Source organism: Acomys russatus, chromosome 29 (genome assembly GCF_903995435.1).
Source record: "Acomys russatus chromosome 29, mAcoRus1.1, whole genome shotgun sequence".
NCBI classification, from domain to species: domain Eukaryota; kingdom Metazoa; phylum Chordata; class Mammalia; order Rodentia; family Muridae; genus Acomys; species Acomys russatus.
The window spans coordinates 23,710,752-23,735,931 of record NC_067165.1 but is presented as its reverse complement, the minus strand read 5'-3'; the positions used below and the strand labels follow the sequence as shown (position 1 = coordinate 23,735,931).

Below are 25,180 nucleotides of genomic sequence, written 5' to 3'. Positions count from 1 at the left end.
AAAGGCATGTGCCACTATGCCTAGCCCTAGATTTATTTTTAATCATGTATGGGTTTGTGCTTGAGTGCAGTAAAAGAGACGAGACCAGAGGGTATCAGATCTTGGGAGCTGGAGTTACAGGTAGCTTTGATCCTCCTGAGATGTGGGTGCTGGGAACTGAACTCAGGTCCACTGAAGGGGCAGTATATACTCTTAACTGCTGATGCACCTCTTCATTCCCACAAACCTCTTTATCTTTTGTTTGTTTGTTTTCTGAGACAGGGTTTCTCTGTGTAGCCTTAGCTGTCCTGGACTCGCTTTGTAGACCAGGCTGGCCTCAAACTCAGAGAGATCCACCTGCCTCTGCCTCCCAAGTGCTGGGATTAAAGGGGTGTGCCACCACGCCTGGCCATTTTATCTATTTTTTAAAAAGATTTATTCATTTATTTGTACACTTTATGTGTATGATCTCTGGACCTGGGTTCGGGATGGTTGTGAGGCACCATGTGGGTGCCAGGACTCAATCCTACCCATTATCCCTTCCCTTAGCCTGGTAAGATTTGACAAACTACTGTTCTGACCATGCCCCCAGCACCCCTCCCCCCCATACAGGGTCTCATGTAGCCAAGATGAAACTCAACTCCTTGTTCTTGTGCCTCTGCCTCCTTCAACCAGGATTACAGAAGTGCACCAGCAGGCTTGGTGTTTGTTTTTCATATACCCGGATGTTTTTCTTTTTATTTTACCTGGCTAAACTTGAAAGCAATCCCAACCTTTTTAACTAATCTGTACCTGCAAGCAAGCAGATGTGGCTGGACACAAGTCCAAGGGCTGCCAGGCCTGCTGGCATATAGCTGTAACCCTATCGCTTAGGACGCAGAGGCAAGAGGATCATGTGGTCAAGGCCAAGGCTGGGGAGGGCTCAGTGGTTGTGAGGGCTTGCTGCTCTATCAGGGTCAGATCCCAGCACCCAGCCCAGGCGGTTCTCAGACACGTGTGACTTCGCTGCATCAATCCATCTTCTGGTCTCCATGGGACCCGGAGTACATGTAAGCTTACACAGATATAAACAAAGACTAAAGGGAGAGGGACTTGAGGCCAGGCTGAGGCTGAGGCCCATAGTGAGAGCCTGTCACAAACAAACAAACAAACAAACACCCACAATGGGGCGTGGGGAGACACAATAGAGATGATGTGTCTCACTTTAAATTCGTGATAACGACCTTAAATGGCCAGGCCACCCCATACCTATCAGGTCCACCCCTCTACTATTTCACAGTCGTCAAAGTGATCTTCCTGCTTTCAGGGAGCTGACTGCTTTTTCTTTTTCATTTTATTGTTTTTGTTTTCTTTTTTCTTTTTTTTCATTTTAGTATTTTATGCCTACGTATGTTTAATAGGCATCTGTACATGTGAGTGCAGGTGTCCAGAGGGCAGAGAGGGTTTCAAATCCCTTGGAACTAAAATTACAGGTAGTTTTGAGGCCTGAGTCGATGCTGGGAACTAAACTCATGCCCTCTAGAAGAACAGCAAGTGTTTTTAACTGTTGAGCCTCCTTTCCACCTTTGTTAAGTTTTTTCTTTTTCCTTTTCCAAGACAGGGTTTCTCTCTCTGTAGCCTTGGCTGTCTTGGAACTAACTCAATAGACCAGGCTGGCTTTGCACTCACAGTGATCCGCCTGCCTCTGCCACCCAGTGCTGGGATTAAAGGCGTGCACCACCACACCTGTCATTTTTTACCAGTAGAAAAATAGGGAACTGCACAGATCTTAGAGGGCTTTGTGAGACTCTCGTGATAGGCATATCTGGTGCATAGCACAGGCCTGGACACAGAAAATACCTACAGACTATCATTAGTACTATGTTGGTTCGGCTTTGCTTTGTTTGGTCAATTTGACACAGCTAGTGTCAGGGTCATCTGGGGAAAGGGAACCACAATGGAGGAACTGCCTCTCAGACTGCCCATTCTGTGGGATATTTTCTTGGTTGATGATTGATGTGGGAGGGCCTGCCCACTGTCAATGGTGTTACCCCTGGGCAGGTGGTCCTGGGTTCTATAAGAAAGCAGGCTGAGCAGGCCATGGGGAGCACGCCAGGAAGCAGCAATCCTCCATAGCCTCTGCATCAGCTCCCGCCTCCAGGTTCCCACCCTGAGCACCTGCCCTGTAATGAACATTGCTCCCCTCAGTGGTGCACTGTTATCCAGAAGTGTAAGTAAAATAAAGCCTTCTCCCCCCCCCCCCCCATCAAGCTGCTTTTGGTCATGTTTCTCACAGCCACAGAGAGATGCCATGAGAACCCACTACCTCCCCAAAGCGGGGCTCTACCAAAGTTGCTCCCCCGAGGGAGGGCTAGCATGAAACACTTTCATTCATGGAAGAGAAGTGCAGTGACCTTTCTAGAGTCACAAGGCTTATGAGTGAAGCTGGGCTGTGTCCCCAGTCCTGAGCTTTGGTTCTCTGCTGCTTTGGGCACTCAGTCAATCCTGGAGTCCAGCTCAACAACCTAAGTTCTCAACTGCTATGTAGGAACCCACTCAGGCTGGACGGGGTGGCGCACACTTTTAATCCTAGCACGTAGAAGGAAGAGGCAGATGGGTCTCTGTAAATTGCAGACTAGCTTGGTCTGTGTAGTAAGTTCCAGGGCAGCCAGGACCGCGTCTCAAAACAAACAAACAAAAAGAGAACCAACTTTCCTACTATTCTGTGCCTCCTACCCCAGAGAACTATGGGAAGGGGGCTTTAGTCATAAGCCCTTAAACATGGCCCTGAGGCTGCTCTGCCCTCCCCAGCACCTGCCCCAACTCTCCACCTCTGTGTCCTCAGTGAATCACTGCTGACGCTCACGTCACAGCCCTCCTTTCTCTGAATGCCTCCAGGGTCAGACCTGCCCCACACCGCTCATCACAGAGACGGTCCCTTCTGCCCCACCCCTCTCAGTGTCTCAGAAAGAGCAGGCAGGAGCTCAACGGATGACCTCACTGAACAAAGGAGAACAGAAGCACCATGTTAGAGCCTGGGAATGTGGAAGTTTCCATCAGGGAGCTGACACGTGTACTACCTGACAGAGGCTGTGGCAAGCCCATTTTCTCCTGCAGCAAACTATCATGAAGCTGCAGGCCAGGCCTCACCTGCAGGGCACGCTCTACGGCAGCAATATCTGTGAAGGGCTGGCAATCTGCAGCAGGATCTTGGGAGACACTGAAAGCTGACAGATCTACCCTTGTCTTTAACTCCTGCTCTTTCACGTGAACAGTCTCCAGCCTAAGCCTCCATCGCATAGACAGGGCTGGAGCCCTGCGGCTGAAGCTGGCCACCCAGTTCACAGACACCTATCCCGCCCCTGGAGCCAGGTTCAGGGTTTGTCTCCATGGTTCATAATAACAAGGCTTAGAGAAGCTGACTTTCCCAGGGCTCCACAAGGGAGGAGACCTCTAACACCAGCGCCACAGGGATCCCCGAAATGGGCAAAGTTGAAAAGGCTTCGAATGGGCCAAAAGTAAAGGGCATGGCAGTGGGCTCAAGGCACACAGGCCTGGGTCTGAGGCGAAGCATTCCACTTTTCAGTCAGATTAACTTGAAAAAGTTACTTAACATTTCTAGACATTTTTCTCATCTGTAAAGAGATAATAATATGGACCTGAAGCATGTGAGATAAGGAAAACCATGTGACACTTGGAATAGGACCTCTTGTGAGCTTCGTTTTGTTGGTTTTGTTTGTTTTTTTTGAGACAGGGTTTCTCTGTGTAAACCAGGCTATCCTCGAACTCATAAGTGCTGGGGTTAAAGGCATGTGCCACCATGCCTGGCTCCATTTTGTTGAAACAGGGTTTCTCTGTGTAACCTTGGCTATCCTGGAACTCTCTTTGTAGACCAGGCTGGCCTTGAACTCACAGCCTTTAACTCACAGAGATCCACCGGCCTCTGCCTCCCGAGGGCTGGGATTAAAGGCATGCACCACCACCGCCCGGCCATTTTGTTGATTTTAAGAAACCTCCATGCTGCACAGTGATCTGTTCCTGTGGTTCCACCACTTGGGAAGGTAAGGATCCACGAGTTAAAGGCCAGCCTAGGCTACATAGCTTAAGGCCAGCTTGAGCTATATAGTGAGGTCCTGTCTTAAAAACCCAATGCCAGGGCCTAGAAACATGGCTCAGAAGTTAAGAACATTGGCTGCTCTTAACAGAGGACCTGGGTTTGATTCTCAGCCCCTACAACGTGGCTCAAAATGGCCTCTAACTGCAGTTCCAGGAGAGATTCAATGGCCCTTCCTGGATTCTATGGGCACTACATGCACACAGTGCACACAGATAAAACATCAATGAAAAAACCCAAAACAACAAAAAGCAAAAACCAAGGCAAACAAAAAGACCCCAACAATCTCCAAATGCTTCATCCTTCATCCAAAGACCATGTCAATGTTAATAAAGTGTGGTAACATATATACAGCTCTCCTCCCATCACCACACGTGAAGGCTATCTGTTCCTAGGATCTGCTTGAAGAACAAGATACATCTACACACAAGGTGGCAGCTCTTGCTTGCCCCGCTCACACAGCCCCTTGCACTCAGGTCTCCAGACCTACCTTTCTTGCCATTGTTGGAGGGTGTAGACTTCCCACTATCTGAGTTCAGCTCGAACACCCGTAAGTCTGTGGGTACCTCCTCTCTCAGGGTCTCTACTCTGGCTGGAGGCCTGGGCTCTGGGCCACTGGCTCGGCCTGCAGGAGTTAGTGACTTGGAGGGAACTGGGGGTGGGGGTCCAGTTTCACCCTCATCCTCAGGCAGACTCTGTTCTTCCAAAGACGCTTCAAGCAACTTTTGGGACAGGTCTTTGGGCAGCACTGGTGCCTCGGGTGCAGCAGCAGGGTTGGCAATCTGTGTCACGAGGGAGATGCTTTCGCTGCTCTCTGATGGGGTCACCTCTGCAGGGGGCTCCAATGGAGTCTCTTCACAAGGGCTCTGGGGCCCAGGCCCATCTTTAGGGGATGTGGAAGTTTTGGTCTCTTTTGGAATCTTTGTCTCTTCTGGAGATGGTGCAATTCCTTCAAGCTCCTCTGTGGAGAGAAAGGGGGGGGGGGGCAAAAAGAGTGCAGCCCTCCTTAGCACCAAGAGGAGACAGCCCTGGGACGAGCACATTCTGCTGTGCTCACTACAGTGAAGACTAGCCTGTGTCCCTTCATGCTTCTCCAGCGCACGTTCGTTTGCAGACATTTCCTGCTAGTTGGTCTCACCTCCAGAGGCCAAGCTACACTGCTAACAACAGCCTGAGACAGTGTAAACCGCAGGAAAGCCAAGACCTGGCCTGGCCGTAGTTCCATCCTATGCAAGGCAATGCTTACTTTCAAGTTGCTACCTCTTTGGAGTCTGCTAAGGGCTGCCCACTGAAATCTCAGGCTTTTCCACCCATACCCCAGCTCCTGAAATAATGACTCTGATTCTGTATTATTTATGAATAAATGCCTAGGCCATAAGCTCTGGCTCACTCATAATTTACTTTACCTGTTTATTCTATCCTATGTGCCTCAGTTTCATGTGTCTGTCATCCTGTCATCCTCACATTCTGCACGAATCTCCCCTCTGACTCTATCTCAGAGTTTCTCTCTCTCTCCTGGAACTCCCACCCCTTATTTCCTGCCTCAGCTAGCAGGCCATCAGCTTTTTATTAACAGGTGATGCTTCCACACAGTACACAAGAGATTCTTTCAATAGGACTCGCTTTGCAGATCATGCAGGTTCTGAGCTCACAGAGATCCGCCTGCCTCTGCTCCCCGAGTGCTGGGATTAAGGGCGGGCGCCAACAAGGCTGGACACACAGCGTAAGTATTTAACGTAGCCTGAGCTACAGTCCTGCCTTTTCTTTTTTCAATTTTATTTTGTGATAGAGTCTCTTTATGTAGCCTTGGCTGACCTAGAACTCACTATGTAGACCAGGCTGCCCTCCAATCACAGAGATCTACCTATCTGCCTCTGCAGTGCCAGGCCCTTGAGCCACAATCCTGTAGTCCCATCTAGAAGGGCACTGCAAGACAAGAATCTAGATTTTAGTGTGCTCCTCTGTAACTATGTAAAAGCAGCTCACGTGTGACATGGCAATCTGCTCCAACAGGCACATGTGACTTCTGGACCCAAACCCTGGGCCCTACGAGCCCTGCGTGACGGGCTCCTTGTCATTTCTAAGGGCTCAGCACACATGTGACTTCTGGACCCAAACCCTGGGCCCTACGAGCCCTGCGTGACGGGCTCCTTGTCATTTCTAAGGGCTCAGCACACATGTGACTTCTGGACCCAAACCCTGGGCCCTACGAGCCCTGCGTGACGGGCTCCTTGTCATTTCTAAGGGCTCAGCACACATGTGACTTCTGGACCCAAACCCTGGGCCCTACGAGCCCTGCGTGACGGGCTCCTTGTCATTTCTAAGGGCTCAGCACACACATCGCAGCCACTCCTACTTCTCCCAGGGCCAGCACATCTCTCCAGCCCTTCTAGAATATACCACAAACAAATTCATCCCCATCTCATTTCAACACCTCTTACCTTCTTCCTCCTCCCAGCCAGGCTCTTCAGAGATGCTCTGGTCTGCCCGCTGTTTCAGGGCGTCTCTCCGGGCCTGCTCCTGAGGGTGGGAGAGTGATGACCAGGAAGTTAGGCTACCCTCCTCAGGCACTGGTCCTGACTCTAGAACCCTCAACATGCCCAGAAAGCACTATAATCTTCAATTCTTGCTTGCCTTGACAAAAATTTAGCCAGTTTCCCCCAACGCTGGGGTAAGGTGGGGTGATGGAGCTGTCGTCTCAGGTTAGACCAGCATACCTGTTCAAGTTGGTGGACTTTATAGAAATACCGATGCCAGAATTCTGAGTGGGAAACAGCTGCTGGAACCTGGAGGGAGGGGAAAATGGTGGTCAAAATTTGGGAACGACATGTGGAGTATCAATCGTTCCCAGCCACGCCAGAATCTCGGCACAGGAAGCGGCTTTACATTAACTATCGAAGCCCTTCCACCCACCTTAATTTCAACCAGACCCATCTTTCAGGCCCAGCATGGCCAAGAAAGGGGAACAGAACTCCCATAAGGACTTTGCTGGTGTCTACATTTCCCACCACTCTGACAGCCAGAGCCTGGCAAAGCAGCTTCTTTCTGGTAGCTTCTTGGTTCAGCATATAGCCCATCTGGCTCTGCAGGATCTCCCACTACACACGTCCCTCCCGCTCCCCAACACCTCAGGCTCAGAACGAGCTGAGGTCCTGCTGGCTGGGCCCTCACCATCTTGGTGTAGAGGGCCCGGATGGAGGGGCTGCCTACAAGGAGCTCTGAGATCTCCCCCTTCTTCTCCTCCAAGCAGAACTGGGAAAGCCAGGCGTCAAACAGTTCCGGGGGCCCTGCAGAGGGACAGACACTGAAGGTCAGTTCCCTGTATCTAGGGAGAGAACACTGGGTCTAGAGACAACACTTAAGCCTGGACCTGAGCAGTAAAGAAAGCTTAAGGGTTGTTTTCAAAGCCATTTCATCTAAGGGGGAAAGAGGCAGGCAAGGAAAAGGACTGGGTGGGCTCTTCCAGGATCAGGCTCTCTAGAAAGGACTACAGTCTTCCAAGTCTCCTATCTCTGCTGCCACTGCAGTCCTCTGTACCCGGCTACTGAAACAGCTCTGCTCAATGTGGACCCACACTGTCAGAGCCCACGGGTGTCTCTGTCCTTCCTCATGGCGTGGGACCAGCCGCCCTCCTCTCCCTCTGCTGTTCCTTTCCTCCTCCTCTGAACGTTCCAACACTTTAGATCTGCCTGGGCTGCTCCTTTTCCTCACTCTGTTTTTCCTCATGAGTCTCTCCTCAATCATTTTAGCCTCCTCTTCTGACCATTCCTCTTTCTTTGCCACCCAGAGCCCACCCTGGGCTCCAGACCCAGCTGCCGTCGTAATACAAGCTCTTTTGGGACCCACTCAGTTGCCGCTAGAGACCCAGACGCCATGCCAGCTCCCTCCTTACCTACCCGCTCTGGCTCCACTTCTTCAGGCTCCCTGCTGCATACTCTCCTCTTCAAGCAGCCTGCCTCTCCCTAGGCTCTGGCCTTACCTCTGACATGGGATCCCTAGGCAGCCTCTACATCCCCTTCCATTTCTCTCATCCGCTATAACATGGCCTCACGGCTACTTTACAAAATGCAAAACCTGATCAATTGGGGCCTCAAAACTCTTCAATATTTCTCTACAATGTGAGCTTTTAAAGCTAGGGTCCACAGTATATCAATATATATGATATATATATTTGTAGCTAGTGTCTTGCTATCTGGCCCTGGCTAGCCTGGACTTGCTATGTAAATCATGCTAGCCTCAAACTCACAGAGATAGGCTCACATCTGTTGCCCAAGTCATGGGATTAATAAAGATGTGCACTAGGACACCTGGCCTTGCATATAACATTTTATAGAGAAGCTCATCTTTTTTTCCCCCTCTAAGATAAGCTTTCTCTGTGTAGGTTTGGCTGTCCTGGAACTTACTCTGTAGACCAGGCTGGACTCAAACTCAGAGAGATCCACCCGCCTCTGTCTTGGAATGCTCGGACTAAAGGTGTGAGCCAAAACCAGGCTCATCATTTTAATCAGGTTTTTTGTTGTTTTTGTTTTTAGTTTTTTTCTTTTTACGGTACTGGACATTGAACCTAGGGCCTGTGTCTGCTAGGCAAATATATCCCAAGCCCTTTTTATTTTTACTTAGATACAAGGTTTTGCTACATTGCGCAGGTTGGCTCTGAACTCATTATATTGCTCAGCCTAGTCCCAATCTTTCAATTCTCCTGCCTCATCCTCCAAGTAGCTGGTGTTATAAGAACCTGCCTGTCAACAGGATTCCACCCCCCTCCTTTTTTTTTTTTTTTTTTGGCTTTTTCAAGACAGTTTCTCGGTGCAGCCTCGGCTACCCTGACTGCCTTACAGAGCATGCTGTGTGAGCCTCGAAATCAGTGATCTGCCTGACTCTGCTTCCCTGAGTGCTGGGACTAAAGGCCTGTGCCACAACGCCTGGCTGTCCATAGATTAATTTCTTAATTTTTTTTGGTTTTTTGAGACAGGGTTTCTCTGTGTAGCCTTGGCTGTCCTGAACTCACTTTGTAGACCAGGCTGGCCTCGAACTCACAGCGATCTGCTTGCCTCTGCCTCCCAAGTGCTGGGATTAAAGGCGTGTGCCACCACGCCTGGCCCTGTCCACAGAGTTTTAAAGGCCTCTAATGACTAAGGAAAAGTTCAGAACCATTACCACGAATCCCTCATGACCAAACGTAATCTGCTTATTCTGATACGCAAAGCCCTCCAGCCAGCTCCCGGGCTGCCTTCACTTCCTCATCAACTCTAATTTAGTGTCACCACACAGGGGTTTCCTGTTCTTTCTGATTTTCAAATATACACTGGCCCTTGCCTGAATGACCTTCCACTCCTGAGCATTGCTTCTGGCTCCACAGGCTCTGTGAGGTGCACTGCTCTGGACGCCCACTGCCCACCTTTCTACAGAAAGAGTCAATCCATTCTTTGCTGCCTCTGTTTGATCCCTTGTCTCCCATTTCTCTCTTTACACCTGGTTCTGAAGGAATGCAGAGCTTCACGGCTTAACAAATTTCTGGTCTCTAGTTTCCAGAATTGTGCATAGTGGACAGGAATGGGGGCGGGGTGGGGTGGGGAGCAGTAGGGATGGCAGACAAGCTAAACAGAGCTGAGAGACCATAATAAGAGCAAAGCCTCTTCAAGAAACAGAGTTAGGGCAGATACTTGAGGTTCAGTGGGGAAGAGGCACCATGAATCTGCTTCACAGATACAAGAAGTACATTCAGATCCTACTCTGTCCCCGAGATGCAGGAGCTACTTGGTCTGCGACACCTACGATCCATATCCTCTCCATCTACGTGCCCCACAAACTGCCCCACTGCTACCCCTCACCATCCGGTTCATTGCAGTATGTTGCTGGGTCTGACTGCAGACTGTAGAGGCGAGCCTGTAAGCAACAGAGAAAAGAGAACAGAAATTCTGGGGAGGTGGATGCAGAGAAAATCCTCTCATGTATATCAAATTAGTTACAACCCTTGTTGGTGGCAAAACCCACAGGGCACTTATTGGTGACTAGAGTGGTACTCGGCAAAGCAGTCTCTTACCCAACATTCCCACCCTGAGAACTAAGAAACTATAGTAAGTGGGTTATAAAACTATATGTAGAACTCCTTCTTGGCGCACGCCTTTAATCCCAGCACTCGGGAGGCAGAGGCAGGCGGATCGCTGTGAGTTCAAGGCCAGCCTGGTCTACAAAGCGAGTCCAGGACAGCCAAGGCTACACAGAGAAACCCTGTCTCGAAAACTTAAAAAAAAAAAAAAAAAAAAGAACTCCTTTTGAAATATGGGATATTTAGAAAATGTCAACTGCAATTAATGCTAATAAAGTCCAAACTTAAGGGCAAATTGTGATAATGTAATTATCCCCAAATTAAAATCCAACAAGGCTGAGTGGTCATACATACCTTTATTAATGTCAGCACTTGAGAAACAGAGGCAGGCAGATCTATTTAAGTTTAAGGCCAGCCTGATCTAGATACTGAGTTCCAGGTCAACCAATACTATACAGTGAGATTGTCTCAAAATAAAAGTAATTTAATGCCTCATACTCCACCCCCCCTCCCCGGCAAAAAATTTAAAAGCCCATCAACAATTCTAGACAGTGGCAGCACAGGCTTTTAATTCCAACACCTGGGAGGCAGAGGCAGACAGATCTCTGGGTTTAAGGCCAGCCTGATCTACAAAACGAGTTTCAGGACAGCCAAAGCTACATAGAGAAACTCTATCTTGATAAACTAAATAATAATAACAATAATAGCATAAATTAAAAATAAGATTTAAAAAAAATAAGATTTATTTATTTTGTTTGTTTGTCTTTGTTTTGCTTTTCGAGACAAGGTTTATCTTGTAGTCCTGGTTGTAAACTCAGGACCTCTGGAAGATCAGTGCTCTTAACTCTGAGCCATCCCTCCAGGCCATAATTATTTTATATAATTAAAAATGTTAATATTACATAATTATATAATGATTAATTAATTTGTAATGTAAAAATATAAGAATGACTATTTCATCAACCATATCTTAGGTGGGGAGGCAATTCAGTGGTAGGACACTTGCTTAGCATCTATAAGGCCAATACAGCAGGGAACAAAGTTAGGCCCAGCAAAAGAGAAAAGACAAAATCAATTTTAGAGCCAGTCTACCAAATGCACTGTAAAGCTATGCTTTACTGGGGCAACAGGAAGCTGCACTTTAGCTGATCAGCCCCACACCGCAGAGCACGGCTGTCCGCACGGGAACGGCTGCACAGGAGCATGGGGGTTAAGTCACTGTGATAACTTAGACTCTACTCACTTAATATCTCATTGCTCTGGCACATGTTGGTAAATGGTGCCAGTGATCAAAGTTTGGGATGAAAATCCGATGATAAGAAGGCCCAAATGCCATGATATGCCCATGTGAATTCAAGAGAGACTGACCATGGGACCGGAGAGCCGCACAAACATACTGCTCTGGTTGCTGCTCATGGGTTCGGAGGGGTGCATTTACTTCTAGCAGAAATTAGTACTTTTGTTTTTCTTTTTCTTTCTTTCTTTTTTTTTTTTTTTTTTTGGTTTTTCGAGACAGGGTTTCTCTGTGTAGCCTTGGCTGTCCTGGATGCACTCTGTAGACCAGGCTGGCCTCGAACTCACAGAGATCTGCCTGCCTCTGCCTTCCAAGTGCTGGGATTACAGGCGTGCCAAACATGTTCAAAGTGGAAAGAGACTCAAATGTGTAGCACCAGAACATAACTGAACAAATGATGCCATCTGTGTTCATTTGCAGGAAAGTGGTTAGGAAAGATGCTGATAGTTTGTTATATCGCCCTTTAAAACAATACACACAAATGTCTGTTTGTTTAAAAGGAAAAAGCTCAAACTATCTTTACTCAAGTTTGTGAGCAACAACAGCAACAATACGGAAGGCTATGAGACAAGAAGGAACCAGAGGCATCTCTGGGTAATGAGGTCACAGGATTAGAAATACAGTAGCTGGGCAACGGTGGTGAGTCTTTAATCCCAGCACTCAGAGGCAGAGGTACGAGCAGCTCTGCAAGTTCCAAGCCAGCCTGGTCTACAGAGGGACACAGAGAAGCCCTGGCTCAAACAGAGAGAGAGAGAGAGAAACATAGTAATTATCTACTTTTTATTGATGTTCCCTAATTATACAAATTTGTCTATATTTTTAGCCTAAACACATATGGCTTTTGTGATTAAAGGTTGGTAGGTAAAGCTTTGAATCTCTAGCAAAGGCTGCCAGCAAATACCTTGGTGCCATCATATGGCTCAGCTGTGCCAGAGGGTGTGCCCATCAGGGTGATGACATCACAGTCGATGGTTTTGTCTGGTGAGGGGGCAAAAGTGTCTGAGATGACCCCTAAGAAGTCAGATAATCCCTTCTTCATTTTTTCTGTTGCCCCTGAGGAGCCTTCGGTCTGCAGAGAAAACCAAAGAAAGACAGTGTCCTAGGAGCCGGATGCGATCAGGAGAGGGGTGTACCACGTGCGAGGATGAGACACATGCGAAAATCCTTCCTTCACATCTCAGACTGCAGACGGAGGTAGGCAGAGCCCTCCTGCCCCAGGGGTGGATGCAGAACAGGGCCAAGGTGGACCTGAGGAGAGCTTCGATTGGTCAGTACATCAAAACAGCAAAGTAATCTAGGATGATCAAAAATTGGCAGGAGGGGCTAGGTGTGGTGGCGCATGCCTTTAACCCCAGCACTCTGGAGGCAGAGACAGGTGGGTCTCTGAGTTTGAGGCTAACCTGGTCTACAGAGTGAGTACAGGATAGCCAGAGCTACAAAGAGAAAACCTGTCTTGGGGGGGGGGAGCAAAAAAAAAAAAAAGGTAGGAGGGCCAGGGAGATGGCTCAGGGGGAAGAAGAGCTCACTGTGCAAGCATGAGGACCCAAGTTCAATCCCATGCACGCGTGTAAAGAGCAAGGTATGGAGACAGAGGCAAGGAGGCAGACAGACAGACCCTGGTGCTTGCTGGGAGAGGGCACAGTCAAGCCAAATGACAGGCTTCAGGCCCAGTGAAAGGTGCTGTCTCAAGAAACACGGTGGATGCTTACGACACCTGAGACTGTTCCTTTGGCTTCTAGATGCATGTGAACCACCAAGCATGTTTGTGTGAACCCAACCCACACATCCTGCCCAGCCCACAATGAACATGTGTGCATGTGCAGACACACACACGCAGTCAAAGGAAGATCCCATGTCGTTTTAGCAGGCCTGGAAATAGGTGGTGGTTTTGAATCCCAGGTCTAACACTGGTGGGCTATGAGACCACAGTATTCTGAGTCTGTCTTCTGTGAAATGTGAATGAATAAGACACAGCCAAGCCTGACACAAACAAAGAGCAGCACTGTAACACAACCTTGCATTATTGCTAAGGAAGCAGATTCTGTGCAAATGTTGGGGAAAATAAGCAGGATGAGGACAGCCAGCCTTGGCTTGTCAGGTGACACAAACAATACGTCCCATCACAGGTCAGTACGCCTCTGCTTGGCGTGGTTGATGAACTCAGAAGCAGGCCAGACTCCAAAAATCTCATGCAAAACCATAATATTAACTTTGCTTTGTTGACACAGGATTCTGCTATGTATTCAGGACCATGTAGCTCAGGCTGACCTAAAACTTACCATGTAACCAAGGCTGGCCTAACATTTAAAGTCTTCCAGCCTCAACCTCTCAAGTGTTGGGATTACAAGTATGTGTTGACATTTTCTCTCCTTTTAAAAAATATTGTGTGTGTGTGTGTGTGTGTGTTCATGCATGCGTGTAGGTGTCCTCCACAGAAGCCAGAAGAGGTCACTGAAGGCCCTGGACTTGGGCTGCAGGATGGGTGTTGGGCACTAAACCTAGATTCCCTGGAAGAGCTGTCTCTCCAGCCGCTAGCAGTATTTATTCTTGATTGAGTTGCCTAGGCATCTCCAACCTAGAACCGATCGTAATGCCTACCACACATGCTGACAAAGGATACAATTATATTTGTTGAATGGAAAATAAATAAATAAGTAAATGAACTAAGCGGTGCATGTTGCTGGCTAGACTCAGGAGTTCTGCAAGGTACAACCTGTCATTCATGGTTTTGGACTGGTTGTTGTTTCACAGCTCAGACTGGTCTGAATGTTCAAACCTCATGTCTCAGTCTCCTGTGTGCTAGAATTACAGGCATGTGCCATCATACCCACGGTGTCATCTGTGATTGTCAATAGCTACAGTAAGCAAGGAGGACTTTATAAATAAAGCCCCCAAACTTGTCCTCCTTCTTTCTTTCCCTGTTTTTTTTTTTTTTTTTTTCTTCTTTTTGGTTTTTCTTTACAAATTACAAATTAAAAAATAATTTATTTATTTATTATGTATACAATGTTTTGCCTGCATGTACACCTGAATGTCAGAAGAGGGCACCAGACCTCATTATAGATGGCTGTGAGCCACACATGGTTGCTGGGAATTGAACTCAGGACCTCTGGACGAGCAGTCAGTGCCCTTAACCTCTGAGCCATCTCTCCAGCCCTCTTTTTGGTTTTTCAAGTCAGGGTTTCTCTGTGCAGCCTTGGCTGTCTTGGACTCCCTTTGTAGACCAGGCTGGCCTCGAACTCACAGTGATCCACCTGCCTCTGCCTCCCGAGTGCACGGATTAAAGGCGTGCGCCACCACACCTGTTTCCATTCTTAATCCCCTTCTCCTTCTCTCAGGTATGAGAGGGGCTTTATGTATGTTGCCCTGGCTGGTCTGAGTGTCTAGGTGCAGGAGATTCACCTCAGCCTCTTGTATAGGGAAAACAACCACACAGCCAGATCCAGCTCAGTTTGTTATAACATGGCCTCTACTGGTCTCAGGGCGATGACTTAGACAGAGCTCAATGAAGAAACTAGTTTGTTTCTAGACTAATGGAAAAACTGTAAACTATACATAAAAGGCAGCATGTTAGCTAGAAATGGTGGGTCATATCTGTAGTCCCAGTACTTGGAAGGCTGAGGCAGAAGCATTGCCATGTATTTGAAGCCAGACTAGGCTATGTAGTGAGATGAGGTCTCCAAACCACCAACACACACACACACACACACACACACACACACACACCTAGACAATTAGACATACTACAAGACTATCTTTGCTCCTATAGTATTTTTGCTTTTTATACTCTGCTGGCTAGTTTTATGTCAACCAGACTCAAGATAGTCACTTGAGAGAAGAGAGCTTCAATTGAAAAAATGATTCTGTAAGATCGGAGAAAGCCAGTATGGGAGCAGGCCCAGCCCATTGTTGAGTGGGGTCACCCGTGGGCTGGTGGTCCTGGGTTCCATAAGAAAGCAGGCCGAGCTGGGAATGTCTCAAAGAAAACCAAAACAACAACAACAAAACAAACACACAACAACAACAACAACAACAAACCCTTTTTTGCCTAAGTTGTTTTTGGTATCATAGTGGTTTTTTGTTTTGTTTTGTGAAAACAAGATTTCTCTGTGTATGTAGCCCTGGCTGTTCTGAAACTCAATCTGTACACCAGGCTGTCCTTAAAACTCAGAGATCTGGGGCTGGAGAGATGGCTCAGCAGTTAAGGGCACTGACTGCTCTTCCAGAGGTCCAGAGTTCAATTCCCAGCAACCACATGGTGGCTCACAACCATCTATAATGTGATCTGATGCCCTCTTCTGACCTGCAGGTATGCATGCAGGCAGAGCACTGTATACATAATAATAAATAACTTAAAAAAAAAAAAACTCAAGAGATCTGCCTGCCTCTGCCTCCTGAGTGCTGGGACTAAAGGTTTGCACCACCACTGCCTGGTGTCATAGTGTTTTATCACAGTAATAAAAAACCTAACTAAGACACATACTGACTTTAAAATCTAACACCTACAGAAGATTTCATTGTACATCTCAGATTAACAAAACGGAGCCATGAGAAGATAAATTGGCACAAAATACGCATACTTGAAACCTATAATATATTCAATTAAAAAAATTTTTTTTGTTTTTTGTTTTTTTTGTTTGTTTTTTTTTTCAATTTAAAATTTTTTATTGTGTGTGATGTGGGGGGGATTTTTGTTTGTAGCATGATGAACATATGGAGGTCAGAGGTCAGAGGTCAGAGGTCAGAGGTCAGAGGCTTGGTTCTCCTACTTTTACATGAGCTTTGGATAATCAACTCAGGTTGTCAGGCTTGAGTAACAAGTTCTTAACCTGCTAAACCATCTTGTTGACACACACACAAACACACACCTCTGTGTCTGTGTTTTAAAAATTAATTATTTTGGGGGGCAGTGTCTCATATAGCTCAGGTTGGCCTCAAACTCACTATAGTACAGTGCTGAAACCACAGATATGAGCCACCATACCTAGTTTGTCTTGTTACTATGGACTGCCAACTTGAAGAGACCTAAAATCACCCAGGTGGCAAGCTTCTGGTCACACCTGGAGGGATTATCCGAACTAGGCTGGACTCTAGGCCTGCAGGAAGAACACCATAGCTGAGGTTGATTTGCACTGGGAGCTGGGGTCCTGGACTGAGTAAAGGGAGACACTGAGCCAAGACCAGTGTCCATCCCTCTCTTCCTGACTGCGACAATGATGTGACCGGCTTCCTCCTCACGCTCCTGCTGTCATGACCCCCTCACAATGAGCTACAGTCTCCAACTGTGAGCCAGAATAACCCCTTCTAAACTGCTCTTCTCAGGCATCTGATCACAGTAATGAGACAAGGAAGCAACGCACTGGCACTTCTCTCTTCTCTTTCTTTACAAAACAAAAAAGAAAAAGAAAAGATATTAAAAGCCAAAAACTATACTTATCCTTGACTCTTGACTCTTTCCAAAATATGGCAGTAGACAAAATCTTTTTTCTTTTTGGTTTTTCGAGACAGGGTTTCTCTATGTAGCCTTGGCTGTCCTGGCCTCACTTTGTAGACCAGGCTGGTCTCGAACTCATAGCAATCCACCTGCCTCTGCCCCCGAGTGCTGGGATTAAAGGCGTGCGCCACCCGTTTGTTTTTTTTTTTAAGATTTATTTATTATGTATACAATGTTCTGCTTTAACTCCAGAAGAGGGAACCAGATCTCATTACAGATGGCTGTGAGCCACCATGTGCATGCTGGGAATTGAACTCAGGACCTCTGGAAGAGCAGACAGTGCTCTTAACCTCTGAGCCATCTCTTCAGCCCCAATAGGCAAAAATCTTAACAAGAATAACATTACTGAAGATCTGTACACAATACCAGAAGTGCAATAGAAAACTGAGGGCTTTTAAATTTTACCTAACTGATGTCTAGGACACTGTAGAATGAGACCTGCAATGATTTAAGTAAAACTGTTAACTTAAGGTGCTGGAGAGCTGGCTCAGTAGTCAAGCAGTCCTTTTCCAGAGAGCCTGGGCTCCCTTCCCAGCACCCACATGGTGATTTACAACCCTCTGTAACTCCAGTTCCAGAAGATCTCACACCTTCTTCTGCCCTCCATAGGCATGTGGTGTACAGGTATACATGCATGCAAAACACCCATACATATTTTTTACAGACACACACACACACACACACACACACACACACACACACACACACATTATATATGTATACATACACACACATACACACTTTTTTTTTTTTTTAAGTTTTTCGAGACAGGGTTTCTCTGTATAGCTTTGGCTGTCCTGGATTTGCTTTGTAGACCAGGCTGGACTAGAACTCACAGAGATCCGCCTGCCTCTGCCTCCCAAGTGCTGGGATTACAGGTGTGCGCCACCACGCCCAGCTATATACGCACACTTTTAACTAAGTCAAGAGACAGGTATGTTAGTACATGCATGTAATCCTAGCATCTGCAGCTAGGGGTGGGAGAAATCAAGAGTTTAAGGCCGTTCGCTGATACACAACCAGTTTGAGACTCCTCTAGGACATTTGAAATGTGAGTTGGGAGAGGGAAACAAAAGAAAACAAAGGGGTAAAAATAAGTTAAATATACTAGTAGCCGAGTGTGGTGGCGCACTCCTTTAATCCCAGTACTTGGGAAGCAGAGGCTGGTGGATTGCTGTGAGTTGAAGGCCAACTTGGTCTACAAAATGAGTCCAGGACAGCCAAGGCTACACAGAGAAACTCTGTCTCGGAAAAAAAAAAAAAAAAAAAGAAAAAAGAAAAAAAAAGAAAAAAGAAAAAAGAAAAAAAAAGAAAGAAATATACTAGTATTCAGGGCTGGCAAAAAGGCCCAGTGGGCGGTCACTGTGCTAAGCATAACAGCCTGAAATCATGGGAGAACTGACTGTACAAGCTGCCTTCTAAGCTGGCACACATGTATATACACACACACAAGAACATACACATTTATGAATACAATTATTTTTAAAATTGTATTTAGTTGGCCCCAGTTTTTTTTCCTAAAGAAAGTATACACAGGAGCTATCACCCAAATATTAACAATAGTTACCATCTTGGGAAGGGTTTCTTTTATACACACACACACCACAGTTTACCTACATTTTCTACACTATATGATTTGCTAATGGAAAACGTTTGCTAAAACAATATAGAAGTGGGAAACTATTACTCTATAGTTTATTTGCTTGACAAACAATTCCTTCAAAAAGTGGAAGGAAAAATATCTCTTCCCCACCGACAGAAAAATATAATCACTTAATGAAAGAAAAGCGGGACGCCCCCACTAGGTTCCCAGGGCAGACCTGACTGTGAGGACGGTCAGGCAAGGTGTGGGTCACACTCACCGCTAGCTTCTCCTTGACCACACTGGCCGTGGCGGCTATGGTGCAGGCCGTGTCATGCTGTACCACCTGAGTAAATTCTGTCAGGTCCCGCTTCATGAACTCCAGAGCCTCGGTGGACTATGGAAAACAGAGAAAAATGACAAAGCTGGCAGGTTCCACCACTCCATGTATCTGGGCTTCTTCAGCACCAAACAGGTATGTGGAGATGCCAAGGGACATAAGAGCCAAGGCTGGGAAATAATGCTGAGTTGTTCCAATTCCATAACCTGGGATTACCTGTTAGCAGAGAGAAAAATGTCTGTTATTTAGCCTACAAACTGAGTCTCATCCCTGGCTCTCAGAAGTGTGCGTAGGGGGGATTGTCACTTTGTCCCTCTTTCTCTCCTGTCAAATGATCTCAAATGCAGAATGGAATTAAGAACATACATGTGAATGAAAACTTGCTTTGATCTGTCTCTCCATCACACGAGAGGGTTTTTCTGGCTGTCCTGGAACTCAACTCTGTACACCAGGCTGGCCTTGAACTTGGAAAGTCACCTGCCTCTGCCTCTGCCTCTTAAGTGCTGGGATTAAAGGCTTTTTTGGCTTTTGTTTTTTGAATCCAAGCAAGTATAGATTGTGTTTGAGAGCTAGCTTGAGCCAGCTGGTCCTCTGCCGCCCTCTGTGCCTGCCTTGCTTATGTCATGCTCACCAACTCAAAAATGACTTCCTGGAGCATCAGCGCTCACTCCACCTCGCACACCCTCTCATTTTGCCTGGGATCAGCCACCCAAACTTTCTCATTTTCTTCTGAGAAGGCTCACTATGTAGGCTGGACCTTCTGCCTCTGCCTCCCTCCCGAGTGCTGAGATTACAGATCTGCACGATCATGCCCAGCCAAAACATGTTTTTGAGTCCTCGTGTTTTTGTTTTTCCTAGGATGGGTCTGCCTACTTTTTACTGCCCTGGCATGACTGAGCGGGACCATGAGGAACCCACTAAAAGGCTGAAGCAGATGGGACACAATGACATTTTTTTTATTTTGTTCTGTTTTTTTGAGATAGGGTTTCTCTGTGTAGCCTTGGCTGTCCTGCACTCACTTTGTAGACCAAGCTGGTCTCACACTCAGAGACTCACAGGCACCTGCCTCCCCGAGTGCTGGGATTACAAGCATGTGCCACTATGCCTGGTGAAATTTTCATTTTTAATATGTCACTCTAATGACTGGCATAGTTTTAGGCACTCAGAGTCAAGGTGGCCATGGGATATCTGGGTAGTTGTCAGGTGAGAGCTATCCTTAAGCACCAAAGGCTCTAGGAAAAGAAACAGGAATCGCCCCTAAGGAGAGGTGCACAGTAAGAGTCTGCCAAGTCCACACAGCTGTGAGCTGAGGACAAAGATCCCCAGAGCCCCATTTTTAAAAGGGCAGGCGGAGAAACATGAGCCTAACAGTAAAGGAAACCCCAGATGAGTGTGTGGAGAACTGAGAGAATTACATCACAAAAGTCAGAAGAGTGAATTAAAAAAAAAAGGGAGGGGTGATGGGGTAGGGTGGGGAGCACGTTAGTGTCAACTGCTGCAGAAAGTTCCAGAAAGATAAGGGCTAAAAACTACCCAGTGGAGCTGGCGAGTGTGAGGCGAGTGTCACTACAGATAAGTGTATAGGTGGTGGCTTCAGAGGTGAGGAGCAAGGGAGGCGAGATCAAGATTATTGACTTTTTTTTTTTTAAGTATCTGAGGCTGTTGAAAAAAGACTTGAGAGAAGAGTTTCTGAAATCAAGGGGAAGAAAAGAAATAGGAGGAAAAAGTTGTGCCCAGACTCGGTGAGACCAGGGCATCTGTGGTGAAGACAAGAAGCAACGGTGCCTTCTCTAACCCCGTGTCTGTGCTTGCACTTGGGGGCGTAGGATAGATGGATGTACAGGAGGCTCAGGGCAGGAGCAGGCAGGAGGTAGAGGAAGGCCGGGTACACCGTCCTCTCACAGCGGCAGGGGCAATACAGGCTGAGGGAGCAGGGAAGTGACTGATCCGAAAGGCTCCAGGACGGAAAGCAATGGTAAGGAAAGCAGCAAGAGAAACGTAGAAGGAAAAAATGGTGACCAGACTTTACCTATAGCACCTGATAAAGAGGGTGGATGCCTGTACAGTACTCCAAGTGCTATCCACGGCCGTAGCGCTCTACGGATCACGTCTAATGCTCGGGACATCCCGTTAGCTAGGGAGTATTATTTCACTTTGCAGGTGATGAGGCCTAGGAAGCATTAAAAAGAAACTTGCCCCAGTCAAATGTGGTGGCGCCCGCCTGTAATCCCAGCACTTGAGAAGCAGAGGCAGGCGGATCGCTGTGAGTCTGAGGCCAGCCTGGTCTACATATGAGTTCCAGGGCAGCCAAGGGCCACACACACAATGAGACAGTGTCTCAAAACAAAACAAACCGACAAAAAAAAAAAAAAATAATAATAATAATAACTTGCCCCGGTTCCCATAAGTGTAAATAACGATCAGGCGAGAGTTACATCTTCTCTTACTGACGTTGACCCAGGAAGTCCTTGTGTGGCACCTGCTGCCATGAACTCCATACCTTCCTTCCGGGAAGCATTGCTACTCTGAGATCTCATATTAAACCTTAGCGTAAAGTCTCCTCCTTCAACAAAACAAACAGCTCAGGGAATTCTCACTGTGTTGCGCTGTAGCTTGAGAGGGGGGGCTCTCCAGGGTTACCTAGGCCAGGGGGAGGGAAAAACAACAACAAAACAACAACAACAACAAACCTGCACCTAAAGGACTGGGCTGCTTTGGGATCAGAAGCCTCTTGGAGTCTGCCCTGCAGCAGGGCTCACTTCTTTTGCTTGCGGTAAATAGTAATTAGTTTTTCCACGACTTAGCTGAGTTGGTTTTAAAAACAAGGTAATGTGGGATAAAACAAGAACATCCAGCTGGCCGTGGTGGCGCACGCCTGTAATCCCAGCACTCCGGAGGCAGAGGTAGGCGGATTGCTGTGAGTTCGAGGCCAGCCTGGTCTACAAAGTGAGTCCAGGATGGCCAAGGCTACACAGAGAAACCCTGTCTCGAAAAACCAAAAAAAAACCAAAAACAAAAAACAAAAAAACCCAAGAACATCCAACTGGTGCTGCCTACTACAGTGTCAAGCATCAGGAATTACTTAGCCAGCCATTTCCCCCAAGTCTCCACTCTCTGGCCACCGGCCCCGTTTCCTGTGCAAATCACTCAGATAGGCACCAGGCACCAGTGTGTACGGCGGTCCTCATCTCTACTTGGATTCTTGTTTTTCACCTTCCTTGCTATACCCTCCCCGGTCTAGACAAGACGTCAGGTACTCTCCTTTCGCAGGATTTCTGACAGTAACTAAGCAGCTATTTTGTTCGACTGCCTCCCCCAAGCAGCCTGAGCTTTATGAGGCCCGAGACTGACTGCCTGGCTGGCTAAGGAAGGTCTGTATCCTCCCAACCTGTCTGAGAGTACTGACTGCTGAGAGAGCAAGGTGCTGTCAAGTGATGGCGTTTTGCCCTTTTCTCTCAAATGGCCTCACGGAAGCTCCAGATGTCCTGGCAAGGCCAGCCAGACTTGGCTGCAAGGAAGTCTGCCCTGTCGAGAGAAGACGGGGGCTGCGCCGGCTTACCTTCTCTTTGACTGCCTGGTAGCTCTGCTGCAGCCAGCTCCGCCACCATCCCACGTCCTCCCTGTGGAAGACAAGATACATCTCTGGCTGCCCAGCCGTGCGACTCCAGCCCGGCCTCCGCTGTGGCCGGTGGGTGAGGGAGGGAGGCTTCGCCGGCCGCTTCCCCACCCAACCCCCTCGCACCACGCCTTCATTCTGCCCTTTCAGCTCGATCCGCACCCGCGCTGGTAACCTGTCCCCAACAGGGGCCTTGGCTCAGTACCCCAACCCTGGGAGAACCCAAGTCCCCAACGCCAGAGAGAGGAACGACAGGCTCACCCTTCCGCCATCTTGCCCGCATGACATCACCACTATTTACCGACCTTTGACTTCCGACACGGAGCCGCCCCCTCAGGCTCCGCCCCCCAAAGCGCGTCCCAATCCTAGCCCTCCGCCCAATCCCCGCCCCTTACATCAAATATGCTCTCCTTTGTCCAATCCGAGTTACGATTTTGATCGAGATATATATATATATATTTTTTTTTTTTTAGTTCCGCCTCTAAACTTTCGGATCCAATCCTGTTCAAGATTGTCCTCAGGTCCCACCTGCCAACCACTAGCTTTCCTTGGTAGCCCCTGACTACAGTGGCCTCTCTGGGCCAAACTTGGCAGTGAGGCGAGAAAAGGAGGGAGGTGGGCTCGAACGTCAAACTCGAGCGTCAAGCTCGAACGCAAGGCAAGGACCTCCCCCCTTTGTGAAACCAGCTGTGTAACAGCTGCTGGGTCTTCTCCCTCGGGCTGATTCAGCAAGCTCAGACCGCGGGCCTCTGAGCCACAGTTTGGAGGGTTGTGGGGAAAATTCAGAGGCCACTTCAAGCTTTGTTGTGACAGCCGCCACCACTCCCAAGTAATCATTTGGAGAGGCGCGTTCAGTCATCACTACTCGGTGGCCCAGCTTAAGTTTAGATGTGACATGAGCTTAAATGTGTTCTGCAAAGATCCCGAGATCTACTGAGAGAGGAGAATCAAGGGCTATTGAGTTGTGAAAGGGGATTCCTTAGATCCGGTGGCCCTACCTACTACTGCAATTCACGGTCACCCCCCTGCTGGTTAAGGTCACTTCCACCACTGGATGCCATAGCTAAGGACCAAGCTACCCGAATTCTCCCAGTGCTCCCCCAAAGCCACTCAACTAGCTTTTCTTTAAAGAGATTGTTGCTGTTATTATTTTCCTGTCTAAAAGACTAACACACACACACACACACACACACACACACACACACACACACACACGCCCTTTTTTCCCCTTTAAACGAGTCCAGGGGCTTGCAGTTAGCCAGGACTGGCTTAGAACTTGTGTAGTTAAGCTGGCTTCCAACTCTATTCTGCCCCAACTTCCCCAGTGCTAGGATTAAAGGTGTGCACCACTGTGCCTGCCTGATTTAACAACTAACCCTTTTTTGACACCACCAAATTTCCCTGCTTCTGCATAGTGGACAAATTGACTTATTCACTGTCTCCTGTTTCTTTTACTATGTTAGTCAGGCTTTTGCCTTCTCACAATCCACCGAAGGAAGTTTTGTTAACGTCTCCAAGAACAGTGGCCAATTTTCTATTCCCTTACTTGAACCATTAATATGTCCCACAACTCAGTGGGCCATCTCCTCCTCCCCTCACCCCCACCCCCCGCCAAAAAAATGCCCATCAGATGGCCAGCTCCCTCCTCCCACAGTCCTTCAATATCTTCCAAAAGGCATTATTTGTTCACAAAATCAAGCATGTACACTCCCATGTTCTCCTTTCAGTCCCTACCTGGTTGATGTGACCTTGCATTGCTCTTTGGTTACATTGCCCCCATAGATAATGACCACTTAGATTTCCCTAAAAATGTCTGGTGCTTTCCTGACCCAGAGCCCTAACATTTGTTCAATCTACTTAAAATAACAATGCTCTTACCTCAACCTCTTACCCACCCTGACCACATTATTGAAAACTGAAGCTTGTGCCTCAGTGTAGCACATACCTTTAAGCACAGCACGTGGAGGCGGAGGAGGGTGGGTCTCTATGAGTTTGAGGCCAGACTGATCTATACCAAGTTCAAACAAAAACAATGCCACCCAAACCAAAAGTACTCAAGCTCCCTTGCTCAGTGCTGTCATCTTTCTTCCCTGCTTATTTGTTTCCCCTCCAAATCCAACACCATAGATAATGTTGTGTATTTTAGTTTTTTAAGGAAATGACCTGCCTCTTCTGTCCAGAATTGTGATCTCCATGAAGACAGATTTTTTTTTGTCCGTCTTGCTTGCCTGTTTGCCCCCAGTACCTAAAACCAGGGCCTGGGGTGAGATACACATGCAACAGTTGTTGAGTGAATTAAAACAAACTGGCTGGAGAGCATAGACAAAGACCAGAGCAGCGCAGAACAGTCTGGAGCAGCTAAAATGAGGAGGAGAAGGAGATGGAGAGGGGCAGGTAATGAAAGGTGTTAGCATCCAGACCCCGCGACTTCTGAACTAGCAGCAAAGGTCAGTTGCTTGTCTTGGGGAGCTGCAGGATTAAATGAGCCAGGGACCAGACCACTGACTGCACATCCATCTTACCTGTGTGATGCCATCCAAGGCTTTGTCTAATGTTTACTTTTGTTTCTGAGTTTTGTCTTTTTAAGTCAGGCTCGGTAGGGGCCCGAGAGATAACTCCGCAGTTAAGAGCCTTGCTCTTCTTCCAGAAGACCCAGCTCCTAGCACCCACAGCTGACAACCTTCCAGAAACCCAGTTCTAAGAGGTCCAAGGGCCTCTTTCTGGCCTCTGCAG

General features: G+C 47.6%; 1 protein-coding gene across 1 annotated transcript in view; it reads right to left on the bottom strand.

Moving 5' to 3' along the window:
• Positions 1-22,751, bottom strand: part of Bsdc1 (BSD domain containing 1) — a 32,421-nt gene extending 9,670 nt beyond the window's left edge. Inside the window, exons 1-9 of the mRNA XM_051170926.1 lie at positions 22,709-22,751; positions 22,391-22,451; positions 18,772-18,888; positions 12,317-12,484; positions 9,904-9,958; positions 7,244-7,359; positions 6,790-6,858; positions 6,514-6,592; positions 4,563-5,033 (exon numbers count right to left, since the gene is read on the bottom strand). Of these exons, the coding sequence (XP_051026883.1) occupies positions 4,563-5,033; positions 6,514-6,592; positions 6,790-6,858; positions 7,244-7,359; positions 9,904-9,958; positions 12,317-12,484; positions 18,772-18,888; positions 22,391-22,451; positions 22,709-22,719 (1,147 nt within the window). The 5' untranslated portion in view covers positions 22,720-22,751. The remainder of the gene's footprint in view (positions 1-4,562; positions 5,034-6,513; positions 6,593-6,789; positions 6,859-7,243; positions 7,360-9,903; positions 9,959-12,316; positions 12,485-18,771; positions 18,889-22,390; positions 22,452-22,708) is intronic.
• Positions 22,752-25,180: the final 2,429 nt, after the last annotated feature.